This window comes from Cebus imitator, unplaced genomic scaffold, assembly GCF_001604975.1.
Source record: "Cebus imitator isolate Cc_AM_T3 unplaced genomic scaffold, Cebus_imitator-1.0 Scaffold169, whole genome shotgun sequence".
NCBI lineage: Eukaryota > Metazoa > Chordata > Mammalia > Primates > Cebidae > Cebus > Cebus imitator.
In genome coordinates this window covers 140,490-154,942 of record NW_016107484.1, presented here as the reverse complement: position 1 = coordinate 154,942, position 14,453 = coordinate 140,490, and the positions used below count along the sequence as shown (strand labels likewise).

General features: G+C 51.7%; 1 protein-coding gene across 1 annotated transcript in view; it reads right to left on the bottom strand.

Annotated features, from left to right (window-relative positions):
- Positions 1-2,059: 2,059 nt before the first annotated feature.
- The window catches only part of P2RX4 (purinergic receptor P2X 4), a 26,325-nt gene continuing 13,931 nt past the window's right edge, over positions 2,060-14,453 (bottom strand). The window contains exons 3-12 of the mRNA XM_017544258.2: positions 14,073-14,144; positions 13,889-13,961; positions 13,074-13,170; positions 8,309-8,389; positions 8,059-8,200; positions 7,826-7,962; positions 3,597-3,690; positions 3,429-3,494; positions 3,044-3,139; positions 2,060-2,613 (exon numbers count right to left, since the gene is read on the bottom strand). Of these exons, the coding sequence (XP_017399747.1) occupies positions 2,587-2,613; positions 3,044-3,139; positions 3,429-3,494; positions 3,597-3,690; positions 7,826-7,962; positions 8,059-8,200; positions 8,309-8,389; positions 13,074-13,170; positions 13,889-13,961; positions 14,073-14,144 (885 nt within the window). The 3' untranslated portion in view covers positions 2,060-2,586. The remainder of the gene's footprint in view (positions 2,614-3,043; positions 3,140-3,428; positions 3,495-3,596; positions 3,691-7,825; positions 7,963-8,058; positions 8,201-8,308; positions 8,390-13,073; positions 13,171-13,888; positions 13,962-14,072; positions 14,145-14,453) is intronic.

Below are 14,453 nucleotides of genomic sequence, written 5' to 3'. Positions count from 1 at the left end.
AAGTTCAAGAGGAAGGTGCCGGCTGGTTTGGTATCTGGTGAGGGCTGCTTTTTGCTTCCAAGAGGGTGCCTTGATGCTGCATCCTTTGGAGGGAGGAACATTTGTCCTTGCACGGCAGAAGGTGGCAGGGCAAAGAGTGGATGCACTCCCTCTATAGCCCTCCTAGAGGGCACTGGCCCCATTCATGAGGGCATTGCAGTCCTGACTCAGTCACCGCCCCAAGGCTTCTGACCTCCCAACACTGTTGCATTGGGGATTCAGTTCCCAACATGTGAATTTCAGCAGACATATTCAGACCCTATCACCACTTCTAAACATTTCGGCTCCATTTGACCCTTAAGCCCAAGCAAGCACTTTTTATTTTTAGTTTTTCAGACAGTGTCTCACTGTGGTGCCCAGGCTGGAGTGCAGTGGCACTGCCGTAGCTCACTGCAGCCTCAACCTCCTGGGCTCAAGTGATCCTCCAGCCTCAGCCACCCAAGTAGCTGGAACTACAGAGGTACACTACCACATCGGCTAATCTAATTTTTTGTAGAGATAGGGTCTCACCATGTTGACTGGGCTGGTCTTGAATGCCTGTGCTTAAGTGATTCACCTTGGCTTCCCAGAGTGCTGGGATCACCGGTAACAAGCATTTTTTTAAAAGGCAGCACGAACCAGAGCTTCATTAAAGGGGAGTTGGTAAACCTTTTTTTTTTTTTTTTTTTTTCTAAAAGCAAGAAAAGCCCAGCTCGGTAATTTATCCAGCAGAAGCAGAGTATTTCTAAAATAATAGTTCCCCTCAGTAGTACTTGGAAGTGAATTCATGGCAGAGGTGAAGGGCGAACTGCTTCCTCTAGGGGGATTCTAAATACCTGATGCAGAATTCAGCGGATGTGTGGCTGGGCACAGTGGCTCATGCCTGTAAGCCTAGTACTTTAGGAGGCTGAGGTGGGAGGATCACAAGGTCAGGGGTTTGAGACCAGCCTGGCCAACATGGTGAAACCCCGTCTCTACTAAAAATACAAAATTAGATGGCTGTGGTGGCATGCTCCTGTAATCCCAGCTACTTGAGAGGCTGAGGCAAGAGAATTGCTCAAACCCCGGAGGTGGAGGTTGCAGTGAACCAAGATCGCGCCACTGCACTCCAGCCTGGGCGACAAAGCAAGACTCTGTCTCAAACAAACAATAATAAACCAAAACAGCACCAATTCAGTTGGTGTGAAGTTGTACCTGGAAACAGCTTCATGAACGTTTCAAACCTGTACAGAGCTAGGTGTGCGTGCTGCTGCTTTTAATTGGAAACTTTTGGGAAGCAAACAGGGATGGTAGAGGAAGCCACTTCCATGCTACCAAAAATTGCATTACCTGTAGCACAGAATTGTAATTTTATGTCAAAATTGAAGCACAGGTAAGATGTCACTAGAGAAAAAGCATCATGTGAACTGTATAAGAAGACAAGCTAATGACAGAAATTACTAGGCTTTAAAAAGTAGGCAGCCGGGTGCAGTGGCTTATGCCTGTAATCCCAGCACTATGGGAGGCTGAGGCGGGAGGACTGCTTGAGCCCAGGAGGTGGAGGCTGCAGTGAGCCGTGATCGTGCCACTGCACTCCAGGCTGGGAATAAAAATAAGTAAATAGGCTGGGCATGGTGGCTCATGCCTGTACTCCCAGCACTTTGGGAAGCTGAGGCGGGAGGATCATTTGAGGTCAGGAGTTCGAGACCAGCCTGGCCAACATGGTGAAACCCTGTCTCTACTAAAAATACAAAAATTAGCTGGGTGTGGTGGCGCACCTGTAGTCCCAGCTGCTTGGAAGGCTGAGGCAGGAGAATCGCTTAAACCCAGGAGGCAGAGGTTACAGTGTAGAGATCACACCACTGCACTCCAGCCTGGGTGACAGAGCGAGACTCTGCCTCAAAAATAAATAAGAAGTAGGGGGAAATGTGCATAAGCTCCAGAAACAGACTGTTCCATGGACCTTTTCTGAGCACAGTGGGCTGGACAAGTGGATTTACTTGTCGTCGTAAAAGGGTAGGAAGGAAAGTTCTAGCACATGCTATGAGACAACAGACAGGGATTAAGAAAATCATGTTTTAATGTCTGGTCCTCCACCACCTCCGCACAGCGCTTTCTGAGGAGTAATGCCCGCTCTGCGTCCTGACTGCAGGGAATGTCAGGGGCAGCCTTGTAGCCCAGGCCTGCTGTAGGTCTAGTGACAGCAACCAGGTGGCCTCCTCTGCCGCATAAAGTGCTTGCACAGAGCCGCAGTGCCTCGGAGGACTGGGCCTGTTCTGCAGGGAGCTGGAGACGGGAGGCTTCTGAGCAAAGCCAGCTCCTGCCCGGAAAGCCACAGCAGTGCCACTGCCTCGGGCCAGCACTCACCCATAACCCCAGGCTGCAGGAACCACAGAGTTGACCCAGCCAAGAACAGACCTGGGAGCTACTGGGCTGCGTGGGCAAACAGATCCTGCACACGACACACAGGAGCTGTGGGCAACCCTGAGTACTTGTGGAGCGCAGACTCAATCAGATTCCAGAACTTTCTCTGGGGTGATGTGACAGCCATTTCTCCCTCCTCCTCTCTGTTCTTTGATGGGGTAGGCATCACTGGTCCAACTCACTAGCAAGGCCCTGCCAAGAAGGACACAAGTGGATCGAGGTACACCCGGCACACCCTGCTCCCCGGGACCCCTTGCGGCAGGCGGGAGTAAGGGGCGCTCCCTGGACTTCACCCCCAGGGGTTCTCAAGTTGGTCCAAGGCCTGGAACCCACCTTCCTGTTATGCAAAGTGAATTTAAGTAGCGTGTGCCCCAGGCTTTCTCAGGGCATCCATTATCAGAACCAACTGAGATGTTGCTGGCTTGAAAGAGTCAATGCAGTACAGGGGACTAGGGATGGAGCAGCTGCTGAGACTGGCAGGACTGCCCGGGCTAACAGGGTGACACTGTGCCAAACCTGTGCCAGCCTCTGCAGAAGGGCCTCCCCAGACGGTCCCCATGCCCATGGCTTCCGCACCCCGGAGACAAGACACCTCTGCTGGCGGGGGCCAGGAGGGGCCTACCTGCTCGTAATCTTCCACATACTTGTATTTCTTCTCCCGATAGTACAATCTTTTCTTCATGCAGTAGAGGACTATGATGTCACACAGCACGGTCGCCTGAGTTGAGCACAGGATGAGAGTGAGTGGGAGGCTTGCAGCCCCTTTCATTCTGCACGTGCCCCTTCCCACGGAGCCTGGAATCTTTGCCGGAATAGAAAGGCACCCCTGTCTCTCGGGAGAAGGCTGGGACCTGAGGGGCATGGTCTTGGCCAAGGGAATGCAGAGGAGGGCTGGGGGCAGAGGGAAAGAAGTCTAGAAACAGGTCTGAGGTCCGGGTCCCAGGGCCAGGACTCAGCCCAGGGTCTTACCTCACCGTGAGGGTGAAGGCAGGGACTAAACCACTCACCATGCCCAGCAGTGCCAGGCCAGAGCCAATGTTGATCATGGTGGGGATGACATCAAATTTCCCTGCCTGCAAAGACACAGAAAAAGAACAAACGTGTTTCCGCGGGGGCAGGGAGAGGCCCCTTGCCCCTTGGGGGAGTGACAGAGGGGAGCCAGTGGCGCGAGCTACCTTCCCAAACACGATGATGTCGAAGCGGATGCCGTAGGCCTTGATGAGTGTGCGCTGCTCATTGCCAGCCAGGTCTTTGTAGTACTTGGCAAACCTGAGAGGAAGGAGGATGGATTGGCGGGTTGGCGGGGATGGCTGGGGCAGGGAGACGGCCAGGGCGGGACCTCAGGCCGCAGGAGAGGATGTTAGAGCAGAGCAGGTGCGGGCGGACGGTCCACTTTGCCGGCTGAACAGATGAGCGGCTCGGGGCTTCTGTCCTGGCTCAGGTGGGCTGTGCAGGGGGATGCGGGGCCCACTGGGTGCAGGGGCACAGGGAGGCCTCCTCCTCCAGCACCACCATCCCCTACTGCACCCGAACCGTTTGCTCTCAACATCCTACCTGCCTCCCTTAAGGGACCCTGATGTCTAACATCTAGCAGTAAGAATGTGGCAGCAGCACTGCAGGAAGGGACTGGGCCAGCCCCCAAACACAGCACCAGTGCAGAATCAAGAAACACTGGTTCTGTGCACGCAGTTTTCAAGAACAACAACAAAAAGAACCACTGATCCATCAAACAGATAAAGAGATGAACAAAACGTAATCTGGCCACACAACAGAATATGATTTGCCCATAAAGAGATGAGATACTGACACAGGCTACAACACGGATGAACCTGGAAAGCATCCGGCTGAGGGGAAGGAGCCAGGCACAGAAGGACACGCAGGGCATGATTCTCTTTATATGAAATGCTCAGAAGAGGCACATCCGCAGGGACAGGAAGTAGACTGCTGTTGCCGGGGGCCAGGGGATGACAGAGGGTGCAGAGGCTCTTCTTGAGACGACGGAATGTTCTAAAATGGACTGTGGTGAAGATTGCACTTATCTGTGAAGATGGTGAAAACTATGAATTCTATACTTTGAATGGGTGAATGGTATGACATGTGAATTGCATCTCAATAAGACCATTTAAAAACACATGGCCGGGCGTGATGGCTCATGCCTGTAATTCCAGCACTTTGGGAGGCCGAGGTGGGTGGATCACCTGAGGTCAGGAGTTTGAGATCACCCTGGCAAACATAGTGAAACCCCATCTCTACTAAAAATAAAAAAATTAGCTGGGCGTGGTGGCATGTGCCTGTAATCCCAGCTACTCAGGAGGCTGAGGCAGGCAGAATTACTTGAACCCTGGAGGTGGAGGTTGCAGTGAGCTGAGATCGCACCACTGCACTCCAGCCTGGGCGACAGAGCAACACACTGCCTTGATTTAAAAAAAAAAAAAAAAAAGCTGGGCGCGGGAGTGAGGGAAGGTGTTCTCTTTCCGGGTCCAAAGGGGGCGCAGTTTTGAGGGCAAGAACTCAGCGCCATGCCTCACTCCCATCTCTCTCCATCTGGGAGATTTAACGGTTTATGCTTAAATTTCAGGGGCACGGGAAGAAACTAAGAGTCAATCACTCCAGCAGAAGTTCTAAGGAACTCGTTCATTGGCCTGGGGTCTTAGAGAAGGTGGGGGTTCCTCCCAGGTGAAAAGTCCCCTTCTTCCACATCCCTTGGGACTCCATGTTTGGATCCCCTTCCACGAACACTCCCTTCGTAGAAGCCATCTTTCTCTCTCCTGGATTTTCCGTCTGGAGTCCCCTTCCACACTCTTTCGTGGAAGCCTGTCTTCCCCTCCTAAACTCCATCTCTCTCTCTCTCTATTCCCTTCCACTCAGTGCGGAAGCTGCTTTCCTCTCCTGGATTCCATCTTTCTGGATTCTCTCACTCAGTGTGAGAGCGGCTTTTCTTTCTCTCACTCAAGGTGAGAGCTGTTTCTCTCTCTCCTTTTTCTCTCTCTGCTCTAAATAAATCACTTTCTACAAACACCTTTGTGTCTGGCATTTGCTGTGCTCTGCGCCATGGTCCCCTCTCATTCTTGAGAGGGCAGGAGACCAAGAACCTGGAGAAACGTCCTCTCAGGGGAGCTGAGGGCACCCTGAACCCCGGAACTCCAATATTACATGGCTCGTGCCTGTAATCCCAGCACTTTGGGAGGCCGAGTGCGCGAATCACTAGGTCAAGTGTTCAAGACCATCCTGGCCAACATGGTGAAACCCTGTCTCTACTAAAAATTAGCTGGGCGTGGTGGCACTTGAGCCACTGCACTCCAGCCTGGGTGACAAAGCAAGACACTACCTTAACAAACAATAACAACAATAATAAAAAAATACACACACACATACACACACACACACACACACACACACACACAGAGCGAGAGGGTGAGCGCATGCGCACGGGGATGGATGGTTGGCGGAGGACCATCAAGACATACATCTGCTGCCGCATGTTCTCCGGGTATCCACCAGGAGCCTAGGCCCGCACCCTAGGTCCATGCTGTATCTGGCCCACAACTTCCATGTCATGGGTCGGGGAGGCTCAGGCAGGGCCTGATGCTGGCCGAGGTTGGGGGATAGGTGTCCCGAGGTCTCTCTGTTCTAGGGCTCTGACCCATGTTTGAGGATTCCACAAGAAGTGTGTGACAGTAGAGATGGAACAACACAAATCTAACTGCTAGAAAAAAATTCAAACATCTGCCTTACTCAGTGAGCCGGATGGTGCAAAAGGACAGCAGATCCCACAATTTCAGAGGTCTTGGGATCCCGTACAGGTTGGATTCCATACGTCACCGCTAGAGGGAGATAAATGCAGCCCAAAAGCAAGGCTGAATGCCTGGGATGGTCCCTGGGGGCATTTTTTTTTTTTTTCCTGAGACGGACACTTGCTCTGTCACCCAAGCTGGAGTGCAGCAGTGGTGCGATCTCGGCTCACTTCAACCTCCACCTCCAGGGCTCAAGCAATTCTCCTGCCTCCACCTCCCAGGTAGCTGGGATTACAGGCATGTACCACCATGCCTGGCTAATTTGTTTTATTTTTAGTAGAGATAGGGTTTCTCCATGTTGGCCAGGCTGGTCTGGAACTCCTGACCTCAGGTGATCCACCTGCCTTGGTCTCCCAAAGTGCTGGGATTACAGGCATGAGCTACCATACCTGACCTAAGTTTTGTATTTTTTTTAGTAGAGATGGGATTTCGCCATGTTGGCCAGGCTGGTCTTGAACTCCTGACCTCAAGTGATCTGCCCGCCTTGGCCTCCCAAAGTGCTAGGATTACAGGCATGAGTCACTGCACCTGGTCTGGAGAGCCTCTTTTTAAGGGGTGTGAAAAATGCAACAAAGCGTACATAGAAATGTACCTGGCTACGGCTTCCACTGCCTCAAGGAAGTGACAATAAGGCCCTGCTAGGAGATCATCAGCTGTAGTAGGTTGAACAGTGTGTCTCTCAAATTCACATCTACCTGAAGCCTGGGAGTGTGACCTTATTTGGAAATAGGGTATCTGAAGATGTAATTTGTTAAGGTGAGGCCACACTAGATAGAGTGGGCCCTAAATCCAATGACTGACATTCTTACAAGAAGAGAAGACACAGAGACACACGCAGGGCAGAAGGCCCCGTGGCTGCAGAGGCAGAGACTGGAGTGATGCGTCTACAAGCCAAGGAACACCGTGGGCTCCCAGGAGCCGCGAGAGACAAGGAAGGACTCTCCCTAGAGCCTTCAGAGCCAGCATGGCCCTGCTGACGCCGGCACTTCAGGTTTCAGCCTCTAGAACTGTGAGAGAACCAAGTCCTGTGGTTACAAGCCACTGTTTGTGGGACTCAGTTACAGCAACCCCAGGACACTGAGACGCCACTGTTTGTGGGACTCAGTTACAGCAACCCCAGGACACTGAGACGCCAGCATTTGCAGCAGGGAATCCAGCAAAGGCCTTTCAGGGCCTCAAACCTTTGTCCCCTGTACTCTGGTGCTTCTGGGCAGGCTCAACCTTTGAGAAGCCAAATCCTGGGCCAGGCCCCAGAGGCCTTTGGACTGGAGGATCCCGAGACCATCCGCTCTTCGAGACAGTGAGTGGAGGTCACGGCTGAGGCTGGCGCTGGAAAGCTCAAGCCCCAGCCCCTCCTGGCTGCTCAAAGAACCCTCTCACTATGTTTCTTGTGGCAGGAAAGGGCAAGGAGGGCTCTTGGGAGCCGGATGGCCCTGGAGCAGGGCACTTTCCTGGCATGGCCTCCCTGCTGCCTTGGATGGGGGACCAGTAGCCTGCCCTTGGGGTGCTGCCTGAGTGCTGGTCTTAAGCAGGCATGGGTGCGCCCACTGGTGCATACCCAGCCACCAGCACCCCCAGAACACAAGTGAGGGGATCAAGCTCACGCCCACCTGAAATTGTAGCCAGGAGACACGTTGTGGTCGATGTCCCGTGTATCCAGGCGGCGGAAGGAGTACCTGGGCAAGCAGAGGGAGGCGGCTCTGTCCAGGTTGCAGTCCCAGTTGACCTGGATGCCCATGATGCCTCCCTGGGGGTAAGCAGCAGAGACACGGCAAGGCTTTCCTCAGCGCCTGGCACGAGACACGATCAGAGCTGGGTCAGGAGAGCCAGGGCCCACACCCACCTCCACGGCCATGTCCTGGAAGCTGTGTCCTGCGTTCTCCACTATTTTGCCAAGGCGGAATATGGGGCAGAAGGGATCTGTTTTAGCGTCATAAGTGCACGACTTGAGGTAGGCAGTGGTGATGTTGGGAAGGATATTCCTCCTGAAGTCGAGAGGAAGCAGAAAATCAGAGCCGTGAATGCCTCAGAGAGAGAGGAGCCGGAAGTTTCCCCCAGACCCTGGTGAACTCACACACCTGGCTGCCACTTACTTGCTGAAATTAAATTTGGGATACCAGATGTTGTTCTTAACCAAAAGAGTGAAGTTTTCTGCAGCCTTTAAAAAAGCAGGTCTGAAAAACAGTAACATTACTGTTAATTAAACACATATATACACATATACTCACATAGCCATTAGATATAATATATACATGTGTAAATGTGTAGTGTGTGTGTGTGTTTATCTATCTATCTATCTATCTATCTATTTTTTTGAGATGGAGTCTCATTTCTGTCACCTAGGCTTGAGTGCAGTGGCGTGATCTTGGCTTACTGCAACCTCTGTCTTTTGGGTTCAAGCAGTTCTCCTGCCTCAGCCTCCCATGTAGCTGGGACTACAGGCATGTGCCACTAAGTCTGGTTAACTATTTTTCATATTTTTAGTGGAGATGGGGTTTCACTATGTTGGTCAGGCTGGTCTCCAACTCCTGGCCTCAAGTGATCCACCCGCCTTGGCCTCCCAAAGTGCTGGGATGACAGCCCTGAGCCACCGCGCCCCGCCTACATATATTTTTGAGACACGCTCTTGCTCTGTTGCCCAGGCTGGAGTACAGTTCCATGAACACAGGTTCTTGTAGCGTCAACCTCCCAGGCTCAAAGGATTCTCCCACCTCAGCCTTTCAAGTAGCTGGAACTATAGGCAGGCAGGCATCACCATGCCTGGCTCATTAAAATAATTTTTTTGTAGAGACGAGGTCTTGCTACATTGCTCAGGCTGGTCTGGAACTCCTGACCTCAAGCAATCCTCCCGTCTCCACCTTCCTGTGCTGGACTACAGGAGTGAGCCACCATGTCTGGCCCCTACGTAATATTTTTAAAAACATATACACACATCTTACAATGTCATTTTGTCAAAAAGATGCACCACCCCTAGCATTATCTACCCCCTTCTGCATACACACTGCGTTAAGAAAAGAGACTGAGCCAAGCCTTCCAGGTTCTTCCACTCAAAGAAGGGCAGAGCCTCTCCTCAAGGCAGGGAGAACTGAATCAAGCTAACCAGGGAGGGGATGCACGGCCTCACTGGAAATCAGTCCTCCCAGGTCTCAGGGCCTCAGGCGTTCTCCAGGAGAAGAACAAAGGCTGGGCAGGTCCGGTTTTACAAGTCAAAGCCATGGTAAATTTGCCTACAGGCTGGATTCTGACCTGTCTGCAAAGTGCATAAAGCACCTGCCAGCAGGTGCGCCAGCCCCTTCTCAGAAGTGCCACGTCAGCTCCTGGCTGACAATACAAGTTGAATCTGTCCCCAAGGGGCCTCCATTTCTTTGGTGAATTTCTCCTGGAGAATCTGGCACTGTAGGACTGACCACTTCTGTGGGGGATGCTCCCCTCATGCAGGTGGGATCTTTGGAATGACATCGACAGTCTTCCCAGACCTGAGACAGGAGCAAGGCCAGTGACAGAGCCACACTCTAAGGAAAGCTGAGCCTGTCACCGCTGCTGTCAGAGAAAGGCCGAGACCAAGGGGCTTCTCTCGGGTTTTGTTTGTTTTTTTTTTTTGAGACGGAGTCTCGCTCCCGTTGCCCAGGCTAGAGTGCAATGGCGTGATCTTGGCTCACTGAAACCTCCACTTTCCAGGTTTAAGCGATTTTCCTGCTTCAGCCTCCTGGGTAGCTGGGGTTACAGGCACATGCCACCACGCCTGGTTAATTTTTGTATTTTTAGTAAAGTCGGGGTTTCAGGATGGTAGCCAGGCTGGTCTTGAACTCCTGACCTCAGGTGATCCACCCACCTCGGCCTCCCAAAGTCGGGATTATAGGTGTGAGCCACTGTGCCCAGCCTTATCTCAGATCTTCAAAGTCCTTGCTCCCTCAAGGGGGATGGCTCACAACAGGGGTGTACAAATTTTTGTCATTTCCTGTACGTAACACACCCATACACCTGTGTGCCTCATATACAATACTTTAAGATCAACTCACCTTTTTAGAGAAATTGAGACAAAATTCACATAATATAAAATTAATCATTTTAAACTGGACAATTCTGTGGCATTTACTACATTCACAATTGTTGTGCAATCGTCACCTCTGTCTAGTTCCAAAACGTTTTTGTTTTGTTTTGTTTTTCAGACAGAGGCTTATTCTGTCATTCAGGCCGGAGTGCAGTGGCACGATCTTGTCTCACTGTAACCTCTGTCTCCCAGGTTCAAGGGATTCTCGTGCCTCAGCCTCCTGAGTAGTTGGAATCACAGGTGCGCACCACGAGGCTGATTTTTATATTTTTAGTAGAGAGGGGGTTTCACCATGTTGGCCAGGCTGTTTTTGAACTCCTGGCCTCAAGTGATCCAACCGTCTCTGCCTCCCCAAGTGCTGGGATTACGGGCGTGAGCCACTGTGCCCAGCCTGATTCTGAATATTTATTATGAAAAAAAGAATGTGTAATATCTCATTGATAGTTTATGTTGGATACGTGTTGAAGTAATGTTTTGGGTTATTGTATAAAATGTTACTTGTTTCTTTTGCTTAATGTGGCTACTAGAAAACTTTAAATTGGAGTGTGGCTTGTAGTTGTGTCTCACAAGATACCATATTTTTCTTGCTCTCTCGCTGAGGTGGGTGGATCACCTGAGGTCAGGAGTTCGAGACCAGCCTGGCCAACATAGTGAAACGGTGTCTCTACTAAAACTACAAAAATTAGCTGGGCATGGTGGCAGGCATCCATAATCCCAGCTACTTGGGAGGCTGAGGCAGGAGAATCACTTGAACCGGGAGGTGGAGGTTGCAGTGAGCTGAGATTGTGCCACTGCACTCCAGCCTGGGTGACACAGCAAGACTTCGTCTCAAAAAAAAAAAAAAAAAAATTCAGAATCAATTATGAGTGTATTTCCTATGGATGCCCCATCTCCTTTCAGACCAGCCACATTTCAATTGCTCAAAAGCCACGTGAGGCCAGAGGCTCCTGCACTGGAGAGCACAGCTCTGTGAGATCCTCTTCAGCTCTAAGATGCTAGGATTCCTTTTTTCTACCACCTTCCTTTGCCTCAGCAATCTCTAAATCTGCAGTTCTCAGCCTTTCCCTCCTTTTCAACACACTCAGGATGAGGTTCAGTGGCTTCCTGCTCCCCAGGGCTCATAGAGGCCTCAGTCGGCGCTCTTGGTGAGCAAGGCATTGGGCTGCATGCGCTTCTCAGAGTGCGGCCTGGACTCCCCCCCTGCCAAGCACAGCCAATGACAGACAACCAGTGAGAATGTTAGTCTGGAGCAACCTTGAACCTGTCTAGTTTAGTTGATTTTTAAATTTTTTATTAAATTTTTATTTTTTGAGACAGACTCTCCCTCTGTCACCCAGGCTGGAATGCAGTGGTGCGATCTTGGCTCACTGCAACCTCCACCCCCCAGGTTCGAGCGATTCTCCTGCCTCAGCCTCCCAAGTAGCTGGGATTACAGGTGACAGCCACCACGTCTGGCTAATTTTTATATTTTTAGTAGAGATGGGGTTTTTCACCACGTTGGCCAGGCTGGTCTCAAACTCCTGACCTCAGGTGGTTTGCCTGCCTCAGCCTCCCAAAGTGCCAGGATTACAGCGTTAGCCACTGTGCCTGGCCAAATCTGTCTAGTTTAGTTTAAAATATAATGTAGCAAACATCTGTTATTTTCTTCCCGGCATCTGCTCCCAGCTTTTCTGATAACAGAACCCCAAGTTTCCTTTGGAAGCCATACCTCCCTGATGCTTGCCTGTGTCACTCGGGTGGGTCCGACTCTAGCCCCAGCTGCAGAGGTGGGCATGAGGCCCAGGCCCAAGCTGATAAGCAAAACCCATGCCCCAGCCACACTGATGGGTTGAGAGCTGTGGCTGATGATGTAGTGATGGACAGGTCTAGACTCTCCAGGGACAGCTGGGACTTGGCCATGGGGGCTTAAAGTGCAGCGCTGCCCCCTGGGCTATGTGGTAGATCCTGTGAGTGAAGCTGGCACGAAAGGACATGGAGGCAGGCAGGGAGACCAGGGTGTTGTTCTTTAGCCCTCACTCTGTCACCCAGGCCAGAGTACAGTGGCACCATCTCAGCACATGCAGCCTCCGCCTCCCAGGTTCAAGTGATTCCCCTGCCTCAGCCTGGCACAAGATGCTCATGGCCACGCTGGATCTTTTTGGTTAGCTGAACAATATACGGCCCCCACTAAGCACACGTGTGTGTGTGTGTGTGTGTGTGTGTGCGCGCGCGCGCGCACATGTGCTTAAGGCACTGAGAACTGTTTCCTGTCAGTTATTTGAAACTGACAGAGTCCTAACATACGAGGAAATTACCTGCACCCTTCTAGTGAGTGATAGACACTTGTGGCCCACCTTGCCACTGATGGTCGCTGCCTTGTGGTTGAGAGCAGTCATCCTAGGGCAGCCTGACTCCACACAGACACCAGTAACACACAGAAAACCACAACACACAAGTGTAATCCTTGATTACCTCTGCTCAAGGCTGACATCCAGAGTTTAAGGTGCTTCCGGCGGGGTGCAGTGGCTCCCACCTGTAACCCCAGCACTTTGGGAGACCAAGGCAGGTGAATCACTTGAGGTCAGGAATTCGAGACCAGCCTGGCCAACATGGCAAAACCCTGTCTCTACTAAAAATACAAAAAATTAGCCGGGCATGGTGGTGGGCACCTGTAATCTCAGGTACTTGGGAGGCACAAAAATCGCTTGAACCCAGGAGGCGGAGGTTGAACCAAGATTGCACCATTGCATTCCAGCCTGGGTTACATAGTGAAACTGTGTCTCAAAAAAAAAAAAGGCACTTTCTTCCTTCCCTAGGGCTGGACTCACTGTGGCACATGTGTGTCATCCTCCACTGGGCACCAGGCTGCCACCTCGCAGGTCTTCACGGACCCGTTGAAAGGCACGCATCTGCCTGTTGAGACTCCTACAAGGACAAGGGGGTCCCAGGTCCACAGGGGCCTCCCGTTTTCTACCTTTTTGGAGTAGAGAATAACAGCCCCACCCAGGCTCCCACGCAGCCAATCCTGAGCTCTGCAAATCTGGGATTTAGACAGTGTCAGTGTCCAGGAGTTAGAATCAGAGGAAGACAGTCACCTGTGTGCCAGCCACATCTCAGCCAGGGTGATACCAAGCTAAAGAATGGCGCAAGAGGCCGGGCGCGGTGGCTGACTTCTGTAATCCCCGAACTTTGGGAGGCTGAGGTGGGCGGATCACCTGAGGTCAGGATTTTGAGATCAGCCTGGCCGACATAGTGAAACCACATCTCTACCAAAAATAGAAAAATTGCCAGGCATGGTGGCATGTGCCTGCAGTCCCAGCTACTCAGGAGCTGAGGCAGGAGAACTGCTTGAACTCGGGAGGTGCAGTGAGCTGAGATCGCACCACTGCACTCCAGTCTGGGCAACAGAGCAAGATTCTGGCACAAAAATAAATAAATAAATAAATAAACAGGGCAAGAGCTGGGATGACAGCCATGAATGTAGACAGGGTTCTAGGGCCCAGCCTCGACACCTGGCTCACCCAGGGTCATGTGAAGGAATTGGGGGGATTTCTTTATTCCTGAGATTTCCCTATCGAAGAGGCTTCACAGTGGAGGTGGTCTGATCAGGGACTGCCTTCCCCAGGAGGCCTCGAGCTCGTACCATTGCTGTGGGTGCCGGCAGAGCCAGCAGTGCAGCTGGCATCTGATTCACACACACTGGTTGAATCTGGAATCTGGAAAAAGAAGGAGTGAGAAGAAGGTCCACGTGGCCCAGCTCCACATACCTGCGGACAGGCGTGCAGAGAGGGGTGGGGGCCTGGGGCTCTGCCGGGGGAGCCGCCTACCTCGGGACACAGGCCCTGGGTCTGGTTCATGGTGAGGATCATGTTGGTCATGATGAAGAGGGAGTTTTCCTCCTGCAGAGGGGAGAGAATGTGGGCAAGTCATGCTCAGAGGACTCAAGGAGAGCCGAGAAAGGCAGACTTTGACTTAATAGGCCAATTCAAAAACTGACCGCCCGGCCTCCCGCTCTCTTCCAGGAAAGATTATAAACTTTAAACTTATAAGTTAAAAGTTTAACTTTATTATTTATTTATTTATTTATTTATTTTTTTTTGAGACGGAGTTTCGCTCTTGTTACCCAGGCTGGAGTGCAATGGCGCGATCTCGGCTCACCGCAACCTCCGCCTCCCGGGTTCAGGCAATTCTCCTGCCCCAGCCTCCTG